Source organism: Penicillium riverlandense, assembly GCF_028828495.1.
Source record: "Penicillium riverlandense strain IBT 135883 chromosome Unknown utg000001l_segment0_segment0, whole genome shotgun sequence".
In the NCBI taxonomy this organism is placed as follows: Eukaryota; Fungi; Ascomycota; class Eurotiomycetes; order Eurotiales; family Aspergillaceae; genus Penicillium; species Penicillium riverlandense.
In genome coordinates this window covers 1,444,337-1,460,273 of record NW_026643194.1, presented here as the reverse complement: position 1 = coordinate 1,460,273, position 15,937 = coordinate 1,444,337, and the positions used below count along the sequence as shown (strand labels likewise).

At 50.3% G+C, this 15,937-nt stretch overlaps 7 protein-coding genes across 7 annotated transcripts; 3 read left to right on the top strand and 4 right to left on the bottom strand.

Annotated features, from left to right (window-relative positions):
• Positions 1 to 395: 395 nt before the first annotated feature.
• Positions 396 to 2,343, bottom strand: N7474_000601 (uncharacterized protein; the record flags this gene model as incomplete). Its single annotated transcript, XM_057192016.1, has 5 exons — positions 396 to 644; positions 720 to 1,908; positions 1,963 to 2,033; positions 2,088 to 2,161; positions 2,286 to 2,343. 5 exons carry the CDS (start codon positions 2,341 to 2,343, stop codon positions 396 to 398), a joined length of 1,641 nt encoding a protein of 546 aa, XP_057056969.1.
• Positions 2,344 to 3,159: 816 nt separating this feature from the next.
• Positions 3,160 to 4,085, top strand: N7474_000600 (carbon-nitrogen hydrolase family protein; the record flags this gene model as incomplete). Its single annotated transcript, XM_057192015.1, has 2 exons — positions 3,160 to 3,195; positions 3,252 to 4,085. The coding sequence occupies 2 exons, from the start codon at positions 3,160 to 3,162 to the stop codon at positions 4,083 to 4,085; spliced, it is 870 nt and encodes a 289-aa protein (XP_057056968.1).
• Positions 4,086 to 4,595: 510 nt separating this feature from the next.
• On the bottom strand, positions 4,596 to 5,957 carry N7474_000599 (WD40 repeat domain-containing protein; the record flags this gene model as incomplete). The annotated part of the gene is made up of 1 exon (XM_057192014.1): positions 4,596 to 5,957. One exon carries the CDS (start codon positions 5,955 to 5,957, stop codon positions 4,596 to 4,598), a length of 1,362 nt encoding a protein of 453 aa, XP_057056967.1.
• Positions 5,958 to 6,330: 373 nt separating this feature from the next.
• Positions 6,331 to 7,405, top strand: N7474_000598 (ankyrin repeat domain-containing protein; the record flags this gene model as incomplete). The annotated part of the gene is made up of 6 exons (XM_057192013.1): positions 6,331 to 6,385; positions 6,435 to 6,460; positions 6,586 to 6,714; positions 6,781 to 6,903; positions 6,961 to 7,290; positions 7,352 to 7,405. The coding sequence occupies 6 exons, from the start codon at positions 6,331 to 6,333 to the stop codon at positions 7,403 to 7,405; spliced, it is 717 nt and encodes a 238-aa protein (XP_057056966.1).
• Positions 7,406 to 7,852: 447 nt separating this feature from the next.
• Positions 7,853 to 9,869, top strand: N7474_000597 (flavin-containing monooxygenase; the record flags this gene model as incomplete). The annotated part of the gene is made up of 6 exons (XM_057192012.1): positions 7,853 to 7,940; positions 8,007 to 8,129; positions 8,183 to 8,262; positions 8,327 to 8,645; positions 8,710 to 9,348; positions 9,409 to 9,869. 6 exons carry the CDS (start codon positions 7,853 to 7,855, stop codon positions 9,867 to 9,869), a joined length of 1,710 nt encoding a protein of 569 aa, XP_057056965.1.
• A 1,055-nt stretch (positions 9,870 to 10,924) lies between these two features.
• N7474_000596 (uncharacterized protein) lies at positions 10,925 to 12,329 on the bottom strand (the record flags this gene model as incomplete). Its single annotated transcript, XM_057192011.1, has 5 exons — positions 10,925 to 11,247; positions 11,315 to 11,757; positions 11,810 to 11,890; positions 11,935 to 12,113; positions 12,168 to 12,329. 5 exons carry the CDS (start codon positions 12,327 to 12,329, stop codon positions 10,925 to 10,927), a joined length of 1,188 nt encoding a protein of 395 aa, XP_057056964.1.
• A 618-nt stretch (positions 12,330 to 12,947) lies between these two features.
• On the bottom strand, positions 12,948 to 15,597 carry N7474_000595 (M protein repeat protein; the record flags this gene model as incomplete). The annotated part of the gene is made up of 3 exons (XM_057192010.1): positions 12,948 to 13,895; positions 13,952 to 15,357; positions 15,411 to 15,597. 3 exons carry the CDS (start codon positions 15,595 to 15,597, stop codon positions 12,948 to 12,950), a joined length of 2,541 nt encoding a protein of 846 aa, XP_057056963.1.
• Between the last annotated feature and the right edge of the window lie 340 nt (positions 15,598 to 15,937).

Below are 15,937 nucleotides of genomic sequence, written 5' to 3'. Positions count from 1 at the left end.
AGGGGGCTGAGATTCCAATATCAACCCTTTCATAGTCTAATGACGCGGTATAACCGATTGGCTGCTTCTTGTAGTCTGCATAGAAATTATTCGGCACGGCGAGGCAATCCACAAACATTGTACCAAGATCTTGGGGTGATATACAGAGCCGTTGCTTGCCATTCTTTCTGCTTCTGCTCGGTCGTATCGCCTGAATGCCGCCTTCAAGCCACCATGGCTACTGACCGGTTTTCTGCCACTGCGGCTGCCGCTGTTCAGCATTGTTCTGGCAATGGAGGACCGAAGAAGCTTGATGCCGAGATTGCCCGAGTCAATCCGACAAACAGATTAAGCAGAAGCAGTGTTGGCCCTAGAAACTTCAACTCATCATGTCATTGTATTGAGAGATTTTGGAGCTACGCTTTCCGCGAGTCGATTTGCTTGTCAGCAAAATGGCGGTACCTTGCTGCAGATTTGACCCGGAATTTTCGACCGAAGAAGACAAAAATCACAAGTCCCAGCAAAATGGTACTGACAATAACTGAAAACGATATATAGAACCCAGTGATCCCAGCCGACGAAATCCAAGGAGTCAGTGCGAAGACGAAAATCGTCGAGATGGAGTTCCGAACGAAGGTGACTCCAACCATGGAGTCCGCAATAATCTGTATTGTAGTACTCAGAGAGTCAGTTTCCCGGCTGCACGGATGTAACCCATTCCAGAATGCACCCATACGTACCGCTGTATATGCATCCGTGAGGTAGGTCAAACTTATGCTGCAAGCTGGTGTGACGCCAAATCCAACTAGACCCAGCCCAACAGCCAGGATCGGCCAAGGTTGACCGTTGTTCAATCCGATGCCGAACATCAGGAGACCTGCAGGGACAAACGGGGCAAACATGAGGATGACCCATAGTCGCATTTCCGGTTCATAGACACCCTTGTTTCGCTTAGAGAGGTAGATGATAAGATAGTCGCTCAGTGGTCCACAAATGACTGCCGCCAACGCCGTACCGATAAACGCTGGAAGGCCCATCAAGCCAATTCCAGCCGCGTTGAAGTTGTAAGGTGGCAAGGTCATCCAAGCCGAGTAGGTGGTGATCGTCACCGTAATACTCGCTGTCATGAACCCATACATAAGGCCGACATAGCCCACCGCAGGGAAGAAAAACAGCATTAGAAGTGGCTCATACATATGTTTGGCCAATTGCGCAAATGAGATGGGCGACACGGACAAGAGTGTAAGCTTTTCCTTGTAGCTCTTCTTTGGGAGCGAATGATCAACGCTGATTGCAGTGAGCTGCTGTTCTGGCCCGCATATCTCGTTGAGCTTCTCCGGGTCAGCTTCCTCAAGATGTATCGAGTCGGTGGCAGATGCATTCTTGGATCCGTGGACTCTTGAGGTGTCATCATTCTCGACAGTAGTAGTCGAGAACTTCGTTTCTTCGTAGAAGAAAAGAAAAGCGAGGAATCCAGCACCGAAGAAGATGGCCATCCACCACCAGACCCAACGCCAGCCTTCAAAGATGGTGATGTAGCCGGCAGCGATAGGAGCAATTGACACTCCCATAGTCAACATCAAGAGGAAAATACTGTTCATGAGCCCACGTTGATGGACAAAATAGACGTCTGCAACAGTCATCTGCACCATTGTCTCAGCCAGAGCAGCTACCAGGTTGCTAATGGCATTGATAAGCAGGAGACCTGCTACTGTTTGCATTTCGGCGGTCCAAATACTCATCCCCAATTGGATCGCAGTGCTCATCAGATATAATGGTCGTCGGCCATATTTCAGCGCAAAAGGAATGAGCAAAAGGCCGCCAAGGGCAAGAGTGCCGCAGCCAATAGCATAGCTGTCATTCAATATTGCGTAACTGAAGCCCAATTGTCTGTTCATGGGGCCCCAAGTGACGGGAGCACAATCAATCCTGGAGCATAGTTTCTATCAGCAAGATTCCTTATGTTGCGTCCATTTTACTTACATTGCAAAAACCATGAAGACGTAGAAAGATACAAGACCGAAGTTGAGATGCTTGCGCCATGGCGACCAGTTCTATTCACTGTTAGAACTGACGAAGCTATGTCTTGGATCTCAAGACGTCCTCACCAGTGGGTCATTTGGATCCCTGCTCGGCTGCGGTTGTAGAATAACTGCGTCAGCTGCACCTGGCTGTTCAAGATCTGTTGAATCATTAGAAAATCAATTTTGAGTGGGCTATATTTAGTTGGCTGGAGTTTTCGCAGGCTCGTGGAACTATGAGGAATAGACTTGGCCTTGGAAAAAGTGAGGGTGATGTATAATTACCTTCGAGTCGAACGGTGCCAGGTGGCCACAACAAATCCGAATCAGAAGTTGGCGCCATTTTTGGCTTGTTCCTCGTTACTATTTTCAAGGCGATTGAGAACGGGATTCAAACATCGAGAAGAAAAGGACACAGCAGTCTCAAACAACCACCAGCCACGGCAGTTATACAATCGTCGCACAGACCTACAGTCGGTACATATTACCCCCGCGGGAAAAGGAGAGCGCGGTTATAGAGTTCACCTCCGCACTGTAAGGGCCGAGTGTTTTCTTGAGAAACAAGGTCATGGGGAGTTTAATGCCGGAGCCTCCCTAATTCGGAAATGGATCAAACCGTTTGGGCTTTTTTGATTGGCAAACTAGTCAACCCCGCAATCCCTCCACCCAACGGCCTACCACCGAAAACATCGTACGGCAAGTTCACATCGCGGGCTCTGCGCGGTCCGGCGATCCGCCTATCGGAGTTTCGGTGTTTCAAGCCAATCGTAGAATGAGATAATTTTGGATGGCCCTTCAATTTGTCGAAGCTCACGCTCAGTTCTGTGGACTCAAATCCGGGGTATTAGGGGCCGAGCGGTGCGAAAAGTCGGGAAGACTGTGGGATAGCACTGAGGCTGAGCCGGGAGAAAGGAATACCATAATTGGTGCGGTAATTCGTCTGTTTGAGATTTCCGCTGAATCCATCGTTGTCTGAGAAGATCGGAGCGCGGCTCTGTTGTCTCGGGCAATTAATAATGTTGACAATAACCATAAATAGTTGGGAAGCCGCTTACTGGCTCGAAATCAGAATAGACTCTTTGATCTTAATCGCTCACATCCTAACTGTGTTCAACTATCTAAGACTAGCCTTGAGTTGGCCGCCGGATGAATAATGACAATGCACAAGATTGCGGTTATTCAAATGCACCCCAAGGTATGTACCTCCCTTTGTCCGATCTACTGCACGAAGTACTTACTCACATGGACTAGTCCCGCGAACTGGAACAAAACCATTCTCGGGCAGTGGCGTTCATTCGAGAAGCGGCCACAGCCGGAGCGAACCTTGCCGTTCTTCCAGAGTATCATCTGCGGGACTTCGATCCGGATGATGAGAACTTCAGGAGGCAATGCACTCACTGTAAGAAGTATCTGGATGCCTATTGTGCTTTGGCCAAGGAGTGTCATATCTGTGTTGTACCTGGCTCCTTTGCAGAGTTACATCGCAACGAGGAAACCCAAGAAGAGAGGCTTGTCAATTGCACCTATTTCATCGACTATAACGGTGTCATCCTAGGCAGATATGAAAAGAAGAATCTGTGGCATCCTGAAAGGCCAATTGTCACCGGTTCAGTACACGACGCTCACTCGTGTTTTGATACCCCGCTGGGTAAGGTGGGAATGCTGATTTGCTGGGATCTAGCATTTCCCGAAGCCTTCAAGGAGCTGATCGCTCAGGGTGCCAAGCTGATCATCATTCCTGCGTTTTGGAAGTTGACAGACGCATCCGATGTTGGGATGAAGAGAAACCCCCTTTCAGACCAAGTGTTTATCGATGCCACGGTCGTGAGTCGGGCGTTTGAGAACACTTGCGCAGTGGTTTTCTGCAACGTTGCAGGGCCGGCTGCTGAAGGATATATGGGTCACTCCCAGGTCGCTGTGCCATTCATGGGTTGCCTTGAAAAGTTTTCTACCCCGGAAGAGGGCCTGAAAATTGTCGAAGTGGATATGGATATTGTTGAAGAAGCAGAATCTGTATATAAGATTCGGGAGGATATGGGGAAACAGAATTGGCATTATATGTATCGTCATACGAGGTCTCGTTAAAGCTACACGATAGTTTGAAAGTCAATCGTACGCTCTACAGTGGTCAATAGACTCTTTCCATCCGCGATCTAAGATGACGACATCTGAGCATCTCCTGGATCCTTCTTGCCCATGACGGAGCCGTTTGCCCATCTACTAGTCGAGGAGTTGCGATCCTCCTCACTGCAGCACATCTGTTGTGTGCATCTTCAAAGTAAATTGAAAGATACAGACAGATAAGTTGTAGTTTGGCCTTGCATTGCAAATTAGTATAGCTTGTGCTGTCGCTACTGCAGCAAGGCACGTATGATTAACAGTAGATCAATGGTTTCAATCTTAATGCTCTACAGGGCCGTGTGGTACAGAATAGGAAGAGAAATGGATGGGGCTTTCCCAGTCCGATATTTTTCTAAAACAGTTCAGATCCCAGTAAGATACAGAAACCACGCTAAACTCCACCCATTGCCGTCCAGATAGAACCGGGCACATACCAACCACACAGGGTATTAACGACTCGATCAAAAGAAACTCTCAATACCGCTGTCTACCGAGAGTAGGAGCCCAGGTGACGGGATGAGTCTCCTCAGTAGCCTCATCATCAGGCTTCCAAACCTTGATGGTCTTATCAGCCTCACCTGTAATGAGACGCAAGCCGGTGCGATCGAAGGTGGAAGCCATGATGCCAGCCTCGGCATCAAGCGAACCGGGCTGGGCAGTGGTGTCGAGGGACTGGAATCGATAGCCAGTCTTCCAGTCCCAGAAGGACATGGACCCATTGTCTCCCCCGGAGAAAAGGACGTTATCCTCGTTGACCGCCAGGGAATTGATGACGGCGTTCTGGCCCTCGAAGTTTTGCATAAAGTCACCCTCGGGGCACTTCCACTGCTTGATGCTGCCGGTGCTCGCGCTGGCAAAGGTAAACTCTCGCGGGTGAGTAGCAAGAGCGCGCACGCCCTTCTTGTGGTGCGTCAGGACTCCCATGCTCTTCCCGGCAGCGAGATCCCACAGCCGAACCGTGGCGTCCAAAGACCCGGAAATGACCTGTGGGTCAGCCTCCTGGCATTTGATATCGGCTACAGTGCCCTTGTGTCCACTCAACACATGAACGTTGCTCCGCGTACGCATATCCCAGACTCGACACACGCCATCCCGGCCTCCCGTGACTAGCAGATCGAGACGTGGGTGGAGGGCCAGGGTGTACACTCCGCTCAAGTGGCCGTGGTAGTGCCGGATGACCTTGTTGGTTTCCAGATCCCAACACTTAACCATCTTATCCTCACCACAGGAGAATAGATACGGGTGTCGCGGGGACACTGCCAATCCACGAACAGTGGAAATGTGACCAGTGAGCGTCAAGCGCAGCGCGCCCGTCGCCAGATTCCAGATCTTAATCGTCCGATCTCCCGCTCCACTGGCAAACCACTGGTTGTTGGGTTCCACAGCCAGAGCCCGCACCCATCCCAAGTGACCTGAGATCACACGCATCAGCTTCCATGGCGGATGCCAATCTGGGCGCTGCTGTTTCGTGGCCGATGGTCTCTGGATCAGACTCTTAGGCTGATCCTCACCACTAGCCGCACCCACACCCGGTGTCCTTTTAACGAGTGACATGGACGCGCCACTCTGGTCTCCTGCTGATGCAGGCACCTGCGCCTGGATCTTGGGCCGTTTCGTGCGCCCTGCCGCCGCCTTGGCCTGTTTCTCTGCTAATACCGGTGGCAGCTCCTTCACATCTTGATATTCAGCTTTCCGTCGGTATGACACACCGATTGAACCGTCTGTCAGGGTCGAGGGGGTGACCATCAGATATTCCGCACCGAAGAGGTCGGCAGTCCGCTTGGCCGACGTGCGCATGGCTTCGTCGGCCGTCATGTGCGGGGGAACGTAGTCCATGGTGGGCGGATCTGAAGACAGTCGAAGCTGTCGGTTTGAATGAGGGCGGCGGAGTCAAAAGACCCTTTTCGAGGGAGCAGCTCCGAAAGCTGCGGTCGTGTCGCGCGCGTTGAAAACCCTGCCGTATCTGGAATTGGGATGGAAGAAGTGATTGGTATGGCCGTGTGTCGCCGCCTGTTCAATCCCGATACAGGGCAGCGATTTTGGCGACCGAGTAGCGAGGCGGGTGGTCGTCGTGATGATGTGCCGAAGATGGCGAATCTTTTGTTGGATTTCCGCAGTTGACTTGTTTGAAGCCTGAGGCATCAATGTCAGGTGCCCTCCATTGATAAGTGAGCTCTTATCGCCCTTCAGCTTCACCAACCTCGTCGTCATGGATTCCCAAAGCAGCAAGTTCGCCCTCCATGAGGCTGCCCGTGAGGGCAGAAGTAAGTGTATCGTTGATAGAGATGGGCTGATGCTGACCATATACTCCAGCGCAAATTGCCGAGTCCCTTCTCAACGTGAGTTCCATGTTCATTTCAAAATATAGTGTTCCCGCAGCCCCGCGGATCCCACAAGCTTTAATTCACAGCCATCTTGCTCTACTATTCTATGAAATGATATTTGAATTTAATTGTTGAAACAGACAAATCCGAAAGCTGCATTTGTTAAAGATGACGACGATCGTCTTCCGATCCACTGGGCTGTGGCATACAATCAGCTGCCGATCGTGGAGTTGCTAGTCGGCAGCAGGAATTTTGATCCTGACGTGGAAGTACGTGACCCAGAATGGCAAGTTCCGATGCTATTGCCATTCTCAAATTACTGACTATCAGATCAGGATGGGTCAGGCTGGACCCCACTGATGATCGCTGCTAGCCTGAAGGACGCTGGAGGCGACCCCATTATTGACTTGTTCCTGAAAAAAGGAGCGGATGTGAATGTCAAAAGCGTTTCGGGCCAGGTCTGTCTTCTGCCTTGATCGAAATTTTGTTTGCGTTCTGGCTGATGTCCTTTATAGAACGCTTTGCACTTTGCAAGCTCCAAGGCCAACGTTTCTACTGTCCGGACCTTGATTGCCCACAAGTGCAGCGCCAGAGTTAAGGATGTTCGCGGTCAGCTCCCTCTTCATCGAGCGGCAGCCGTTGGCTCGGTTCCTATCCTCAAAACTCTTCTAGAAGAAGGAAAGAGTCCCGTTAATGCGTCAGATGCCGATGGTTTTACGGCGCTGCACCACGCTGTGTCCGAAGGGCATGGGGATGCAGCGATCCTGCTGTTAAAGTCAGGCGCCGAAGCGGAAAAGAGGGACAATAATGGGAGGTTGGCCATCGATCTGGTGCCGGATGACAAGGTACGTTGTTCGATTTTCTGTCTGACATTTTCAGGACTAGTACTGATTCTCCTTCACATAGGTCAAGCAGTACATCTTGCAAATGGCGGAAAGAGAAGGAGTTGAACTACCGTAGATGTCTTGTACTTACTGCGTACCTCATGGATCTAGTAATTCTGAAGGCTTGCCGAACGTCGGTAGCTTCTTCCTCCCTCGGCATCTTCCTGCCAAATCCCCGCATCTCAACCCCACATTACCGAAATCCTATCGGCCCCTATGTGATGGCATTGGGGCGATTTATGCCACGGAAGATGCGCATTATTAGTGTGTGTGTGACCAATTATTGTTTGCCCAATGCGCGAAGAGCTTCAAATGAGACGTGACATCGGCCGAGGTCGGTGCGAATCACATTTCCCGGCTAGAGCACTGTCGACAACCTAAAGTCTGAATTTAAATGAGGGGCCTCGGTAGTTGCAATTAATATAAATGATGTTTGATGCCAGTGATCTCCTGATAATATACTATAGTTATAACCAGTGATATTAATGCCACTTCTCCTCTGCCTTCCCCTTACTGTTTTATCATGTCAATCAAAACCAACTCCCGTCTCCCAGTGGGGAACAAAGACTTTACCAATGCCACGGTCGTCATTATAGGGGCCGGAATCTCTGGTCAGTCAACTTCAAACTGTTCCAGAGACAGCTGATAAGATCGAGCATGCTAACATTCTACCCTAGGGATGTGCATGGCTATTGATCTGATCAAGCACAACAAATGCCGTAACTTCATCATCCTTGAGAAGAGCAGCAGTGTCGGTGGAACCTGGAGTGACAACAAATACCCTGGCTGTTGCTGCGATGGTATGCATCTCTACCTGTCTCGTTGTTCGGTTCAATAGCTGATTAGGACTTAGTCTGGAGCTCACTGTACAGCTATTCATTTGAACAGAACCCGAACTGGTCGAGAGAATATCCTGGCCAGGAAGAGATTCATGTAAGGCCTTTTTGACCACATGACCTACTTTTCTATGAAACTAATCCTTGTTGCTTTGACATAGGCGTACCTCGTTCGCGTTGCGGAAAAATACGGACTTTTCAAGCACATTCGGTTCAACTCGACGGTCAAATCAGCACGGTGGAATGAAGACGAGTCTAAATGGGAAGTGAGCGTGAAGGTGGATGGGCAGAAAGATAGCGAGTTCGCCAGCTCGTACGTGCTCAACACGGAATTCCTTGTCTCGGCCGTCGGGCAGCTCAACTCGCCGCACGAACCGAACATCCCGGGGTTGAAGAAATTCCAGGGCAAAATGATGCATTCTGCTCGATGGGACTGGAGCTATGACTTTTCTCACAAACGGGTTGCAATCATTGGAAACGGTATGCAAATTTAATCTCCCGACCCAAAAGATTTGGTCTTCATGCTAATTTCTCAACTATATAGGGGCAACTGCAGCCCAAATTCTACCTGAAGTTGCTCAGGTTGCATCCCATGTGACGGTCTATCAGCGGACACCGAACTGGGTTACTCCACGTCTGGACGCTCCAGTGTCTGCCTTTCAGCAAGCATTGTTAACATACCTCCCACCAATCCGTTGGCGTAAACGTGCTCTTCAGATGGACTTTCGAGAGCTCTTTTATTCTGCCGTCACGAATAATGATTCAGATTTCGCTAAAATGATACGAGACGGGTGTACTAATATGATGAAGACTCATCTTCCTGACCAACCGGAGCTGTGGGAAAAGTTAACCCCCAACTATGCTCCAGGCTGCAAGAGAGTTATCATTTCTGATGACTACTATCCAGCCCTCGCTCGTGACAATGTCGACTTAGAGACACGACCGATTACGCAAATCACTCAGAAGGGCATTGAAGTTGGCGCTGAGGATTCACAGCAATACGATTTGATCGTGTTGGCTACGGGCTTTAGGACGGTCGAATTTATGTACCCGATTGAGGTCTACGGGAAAAATGGCCGGCCCTTGGGAGATATATGGAAGAACGGGGCTATGGCATACAAGGGAATTACGGTGGAGGACTTGCCCAATTTCGGCATGTTTTATGGCCCCAACACCAACCTGGGTATGTTGCATCTTTCCGCGACCGGTCGAGGGTAGGCTTTTTTTTTTAACTTTCTAGCAGGACACAATTCCATCATTCTCATGATCGAAGCGCAGTCACGGTATTTGAATGCCATAGTTGCCGAAGTGATTCGGGCACGACAGCAGGGAAAGACTTTGACTTTCACGCCCAAACTTGAGGCCATGAAGGAATTTAACGACAAAATCCAGGCAGTTTTGTCGAAGACCAGTTTCGCAGACCCGAACTGTAATAGCTGGTACAAGAGGGATGACGGAATCATCACGAATAACTGGTCAGGGACAGTTCTCAATTATCAGCGAGAGCTTTCAGAGTTGCATTGGCAGGACTATAGTGTTGAAGGGACTGGAAAAGATGCCATCTTGGCTAAGAAGGACGCAAAACTGGGACGTGTGCGAGAGGAAACTATTTTCAGTGATTCTGCCTTGCTCTTAGGGAGCCTGGGTATCGTGGCGGCGGGCGGAAGCTACTTCCTTGCTCCCCGATGGCGACGGACACGTTGAGCTGTAGGTTAATTAGGTCAAGGACTCTAATAACCTCGTGTCTGTGACAAAGCTGTTGCTCGGGTCAACCGGGTAACACGACTAGTAAGAGAGTGTGTAGTGAGAAAGTGAGAATATAGCACTCGATCCCTCTTGTATTTAAGACTTATCCGACTCGACAAAATGAACATGAATTGAGATCGTTGAATGTAGGGAACTCAGGTGCCTGAAAATCCGGATACCAAGGCACAAACAAATGTCTTACCTACAGCCATGACAGCTATGTGTACGGGATCCGCGTTCACCCCAAGAACTAGTCCAATCCTGCACGGACAGACAACCACTGCAAGAACCACAGCTTCGAAATTGTGATCATCGATGCGGGAATTTTGCACGATCATCCATCGACAGGGACTTGCCGGAAAGACCAAGAGCAAAACCAAGGAGACACGGCAAGTGTGTGGGGACAGTGGAGCCATGGGATTTTTTCATCTTATCTGATCAAAATTCGTCATGGTGTCCATGTTTTCGTCAGATCTTTACTCTTTTGCTCTAGTAGTTCACAGTGAAGTAGAAAGTGGACCTAGTATACGGTTGACGATCTTAACCCGGGCCTCTTCCTCTTCAGCTACATAGCCACCTTGGCAATGACATTCCTGGTTGATCAAGACCCTTTTGGACAAGCTTTTTAAGCCAAGTATCGAGGATACTGGGCCCCAGCCGCACATGGCTCAGCATATCCCATGTGGGCCTCCTGCCGGCTTCTTGTCGCTTGACAAGCACAAGTCAGTATCGGGGCCCACGGGTGGCAATAACGTGATAATGCCGCTCAGCTTGGAGGCAGTCGGATGATTAAGGTTCAAGGTGTTAATGGAGCTCGTGGAACTATTGTCATCTTTGGACCAAAAAACCATGTAGACTTTAATTTCTATAAACTTGATGAGCACTTTTGGATATTAAGGGGCTAAGGGTTGAAGAGCTACGAAAACTCATATTAAATCGAATTCAAGAAGGTAGTAATGAAGACTAAAGGAACCAATCCCGAAACTCAATTCCACCATCTTCCATTCATTCATTCAATCCTCCGACACCGGAACAGCTTCAATGACAGACTCCATTCCAGGGCTTGTATTCCAGATTCCATTGATCGTCAGTCCCGCCTGACCGAGCAGCTCTCTCCACTGCAGCTCAGACCTCTCAACACCAGCCCCAATGCTCATCATCTGGATATCCAGCGCCGACTGCATCAGTGGGGCATTAGTGTCCGGGAGGACAAAGTCCACGATCAGGATACGGGAGTACTGAGAATCCATAGCAGAGACAGTGTTGAGCAAGATCTTCAAGCAGATATGGTCTGGCCAGTCGTGGAAGATGGCGCGGAAGTAGTAGGCGCGAGCATCTGATGATCCATTTCTGTTAGTCTGCAGCAGAATACAACATATTGTGACAGCGTTCCAGAAACTTACGCTTGATCGGCTGTGGGTCCAAGAAACTATACCCCATCGTCTCAATGCTGGGATGCTTCTGCGCTCCGGAGACGATCTTGGGCAGGTCTTGCAGGATCAGTCGACCCGGCACCTCCGGATATCGCATGTGAAACTTGCTCAGATCATGGCCTTGGTTTCCGCCGATGTCAACCAGAAACACGGCCTCTGGGCACGAACAAATGGCTCCATCCAGGAGTCTCTCGACGGAATACACATCAAACCATGCTGGTTTCCCTTCTCGTCGGCTAGACATGTACGAGTTGAACAGTGTCTGATGGTGTTTGTTCTTAGCAAGCCATTCGAATTGGCTTTCGCCCACAGCCCACTGCATGGGAGATTTGGAGTATTCCTGAGGATTTTTGTAGTTGTGCACACGGAGGTATTCGGGGAGTTTGGCGAGAGTTGGGAGAGTGATGTCGTATCTGGAGGAGAGCGGGTTAGCATCTGTAAATTATGGCCTTGGAAGCAACGTACATGCATGGAATGCCGTCACGACCTATTGGTTGGGTCATGGTGATAGTTCTTTCAGTAGCCCTGTAGACTTCCGCTTCGTCACTGGCACAGAGACCCAGGCCAGTCATTACGCGCATAAGACGGACTTGTTCAGAGCTGTGAGCATCATCATCGTTGTAGGCTGAAGCGCAAAGAACCCACTGATCAAGCCTCTGTCAGCACCGGTTGAAATTGCCAACTCTGTAGCAGACAGGACCTCGTTCTTTGCCAGGAGCGGAAAGATTCTGAGGTCAACGGCAGTGCGTAATGCTGCATTGGCAGGTGGCTATATACATGAGTTATACAAAGAACAAACAGAAGAGTCAATTTGATATCTTACCTGGTATATTAACCGAAGAATAGTCTCCGTGGGCGTCTCAACAGCTAGCTTCAACTCGTCCACAAGCCGGAGCAGGTTGGCACGGTGATGACCAGACTCATTTGGGTTCTGAGCAATGTCCCGAATTTGATCTGTCAAGGATAGAATAGAGGAGGGTTGCATGTTGACTTGAATACTGGTATCTGTGTGGAGCAAGAATAACGAGGAGCGTGCTCCGGCCAAGAGAGGAGGCAAGCCGCCATTTATACCCGTGGCAAACAATCGACACATCAAACTACATGAATGAGGAACGCTCCGAAAGGGACCCAGCCGGGATAGTCCTCCTTCCGATCTCGCAGGGTCATTGACATGCAAAATACACTAGAACAACAAGGTGATAGCGTCTGTATTAACTGGATCCGCTGAGTGGCTCCGACCCACCCATCGTCTGAGGAAACAACAATGAATGCCAATCGGGAGACGATCTGAAGATACGAGAAACGGCTTTTTGGTTTCTTAGTCCTATTTAGGTCAACGGGGTTGACGGTTTCCTACCTAAACATAAATTAAGATCTATAAAAGGGTGTTTGCTGTCTACTGGCAGAACAAGAATTAAGAAGTTAAGACTGCCTGAACCGCTGCAGGGGGCCCAGGTAGATGAAGTAAGCAAATAAGCCTCTATATACAAATCCGGACTGATATTACAAACATTTGACAGGAATCCTTTTGGAGGGCCGTTGGAAGCGAGGAAATCTCGCTAAATCATTGTATAAAATTTCTCAGCGCTCATCACAAGAGTCTTCATTTCATGGTGCTGTCGACCAATTCGCGATAGATCTTCTTGAGATCAGTAATATCGGCCTTCAGCTCTTCGACCTGCTCGCTCTTCTCGCCTAACATCTCGAGCGTAGTTTGGTACCGTGCGTCGACCTGGGCGAGTCGTGCTTCAAGTTCTTCAACGTGAGTGTCAGAGACCTTCTTCTCTTCCAGCTCACGCATGAGATCAACCACTTGCTGGCGGGCTTCGTCGCGCTGGGTCGTCACACGCGTCAGTTCATCTTTGGATCCGGCACGCTCGCTCTCCAGTCGGCGGACTGTGGCACTCATGCGCTCAACGAGCTGGACGGATGGACCTGCACCGACGGTTGACTCGGAAATGAGCTCATTGATTCCGCGAGATGGCGGTGCCTGTGTACCACCATAGGCAGATGGAGTAGCAGGTATGCCCTCGCCGAAATATTCATCCGGTTCAAACGTGATCGATGGGGCCTCCATTATCGATGGGGGGTGAGTGGTGTTGATGTGTGGAGGGGAGAGCGTGGCCTGGGTAATGGAAGCAGGATAGGAGTTCTGTCGCGGTGGTGTGCCAATCTCTGGCGAGGCGGGGGGTAGTGTGGATGACCGTCGGCTGGTAGGTCGAGAGTCTGGCAGCCCGGAGATGGCTGCTTCAAGATTGCTTGATCGCCGGCTAGATGCGACGGGAGACGTCCCGCGCCGCTGCTGGAGGGAGTTTACTTGTTCCCTCCACTTGGCTCGTTCATCTTCTAGTTTCTGCGCCCATGTCGTGTCCCAGACCTTCTTCTGGTCGACCAAGTCCTTTTGTGCGGCAGCGAGGTCGTCGACAGTTTTCTGGAGCCTTTGCTGCATCCTTTGCAGCTCCTGCATGCGCTCTTCCAGTTTGCTTTTCAGATCATGTTCGGTCTCTTTCGAGTTCTCTAAATCCTCTTCGGTCTTCTTCAACTTCAGGTTCTATAGAGCAATCACGTCAGCGAGAGCGTGGGCCAACCAGAGAATTTAAATCTTACCACTTCGCGGATCTTCTTTCGCAGTTCCCCTTCCCGTCGTCCCATTTCATCGCGTTCTTTTTCCACATTAGTCAGTCGAGCAAGCAGGGAGCCTTCCAATGTTTGCCAATTCTCGCTAGCAACAGCATATTGGGTCTGCAATGTTTCAATCTGCCGCAGGAGCTTGGCGTGCGTCTCCCCGGTGGCCCCTGACGAAGCCTCTTCTGCACGGGAACGAAGACTCTCCATCTTGCTCTCTAGCACCGATTGTTCGCCCTTCAACTCGGCCTCGAGCATTCTAGCCTTGTCCTTCTCTTGCTCAATTTGTTGCTTGAGATCGCCGATCTCTCTCTTCGTTTTCTCTTGGCTGATATCACGTTCAATCTTCATGCTTGCCAATTCCTCTTCCAGGTCTGCTGCTTTGCGATTTTCTTTCTCCATAGCATCGGACTGTGCTTTGGTCTCAGCGGCTTCAGCGCGTGCAATAGCTCGACTCAGTTGGGACTTCATGTCCTGAACCGTCTCGCTGAGTGCATTTCGTTCATTCGTCACTGCTTCCAAATCCTTGTTGGATTTTGTTTGAGATGAGAGCGACTCATTTGCCCTTTTCTCAGCCGCCTCGGCTCGTTTGACTCTAGCTTCGGAGCTGATCAAGTCTCGTTGCAACTTGTCTGTCTTCCTTTTCGTTTCGGTATGCGCTTTCGTATTTTCTAAAAGCTGCTGGCGCAATTTCTTGATCACTGTGCGGTGATCCATCTCCGTCTTGGAGAGTTTCTGGCCTTCTTCTAGGAGCAAGGCGATCCTCTCGTCCTTTTCCAACATTTGCTTCTCGACACTGCCTGGCGCTGCTTTTGCGGATGCGTTCTTAGCAGATTCCGCCGCTTCCTTGGCCAGATATTTGAGCTTTGATTGCAGCGCATCAATTCGTTCGATATAGCCATGCGCTTCCTCTTGCCATTGTGACTCGGCTGCTTTGTGATCGGCCTCCAATTGAGATATGGCCGAGTCTTGGTCATCCCTTTTCAAGATATCCGACGCTGACAACACACTGATTCGGGCGCTATCCCCAGACCCACGAGCACTTAGTACCTCACTCCTTTGCAAGTCTGACAATTCCTGGCTAGGCTTCGGGGAATGTGTTTGCAGATCGCGAACGGCAATTGAGTCTGCTGACTGCACATCCATTGAACGTCTTGATGATACCCCCGAGTCATGACTGGATCTGGGCGTGTCTGCAATTGGGGGACTTGTTGGGCCATCGGCTCCTATAGGGTAAATGTCCGTACTCTTTCGTGCATCGACGCTAGGTCTCGGGCTAGCTGCCGGAGAGCCAGCCCCACTGGGAGCGTTCGACTTCACAACGGCTCGGGCCAGGCGCTCCTGTAATCGGTCGTTTCTTCGAATGGTCGATGAGCTGCGCGATATCGCTAGGGATAGATTAGTCACGTTCACAACAGAAATGGGGAAATGGGATCCATACAGCCAACAGGAGATTTGAGGGACTGCGCAGCATTCTCCGCCTCTCGTGGTTTCGCACCCTCGGCTTTCGCAGCCTCTTCCTGGTCCATCAGGATGTTGTCCAGGCGAGATTCCACCCCAGCGACAGCCTGCGACAAGAAGGATCCGACACCCCATCTGGATTTTGTAGGTTGTGAATTTTGCGCCATTTTGAGTTGTAGAGCTGTCGGCAGGTCACAATTTGGCTACCGGCAAGGAGCAAGAAGCTCGTGGTGCAGGTGCATGAGCTTGGTAGGAGCAGCAATCGCAGGGCAGGTGATGATCGCAGGTGATATACAAACGGTATATGTCGATAGGCCAGAGTTGCAGCAGAGTCAATGCGTAAGTATTCGGCGGAAAGGACAGACACGAGCAAAAGAAAGACTGAGTGGGAGCAATTCGGGTCGGAGCGTAGAAGCGGCAGGCAGCAGCGCACCACGATGCACCACGGGTCGCAGAGAGCTGGCCACAGGTAAAGGAGAGTCAAGAAGTCAGCGAGCAGGGTAGGAG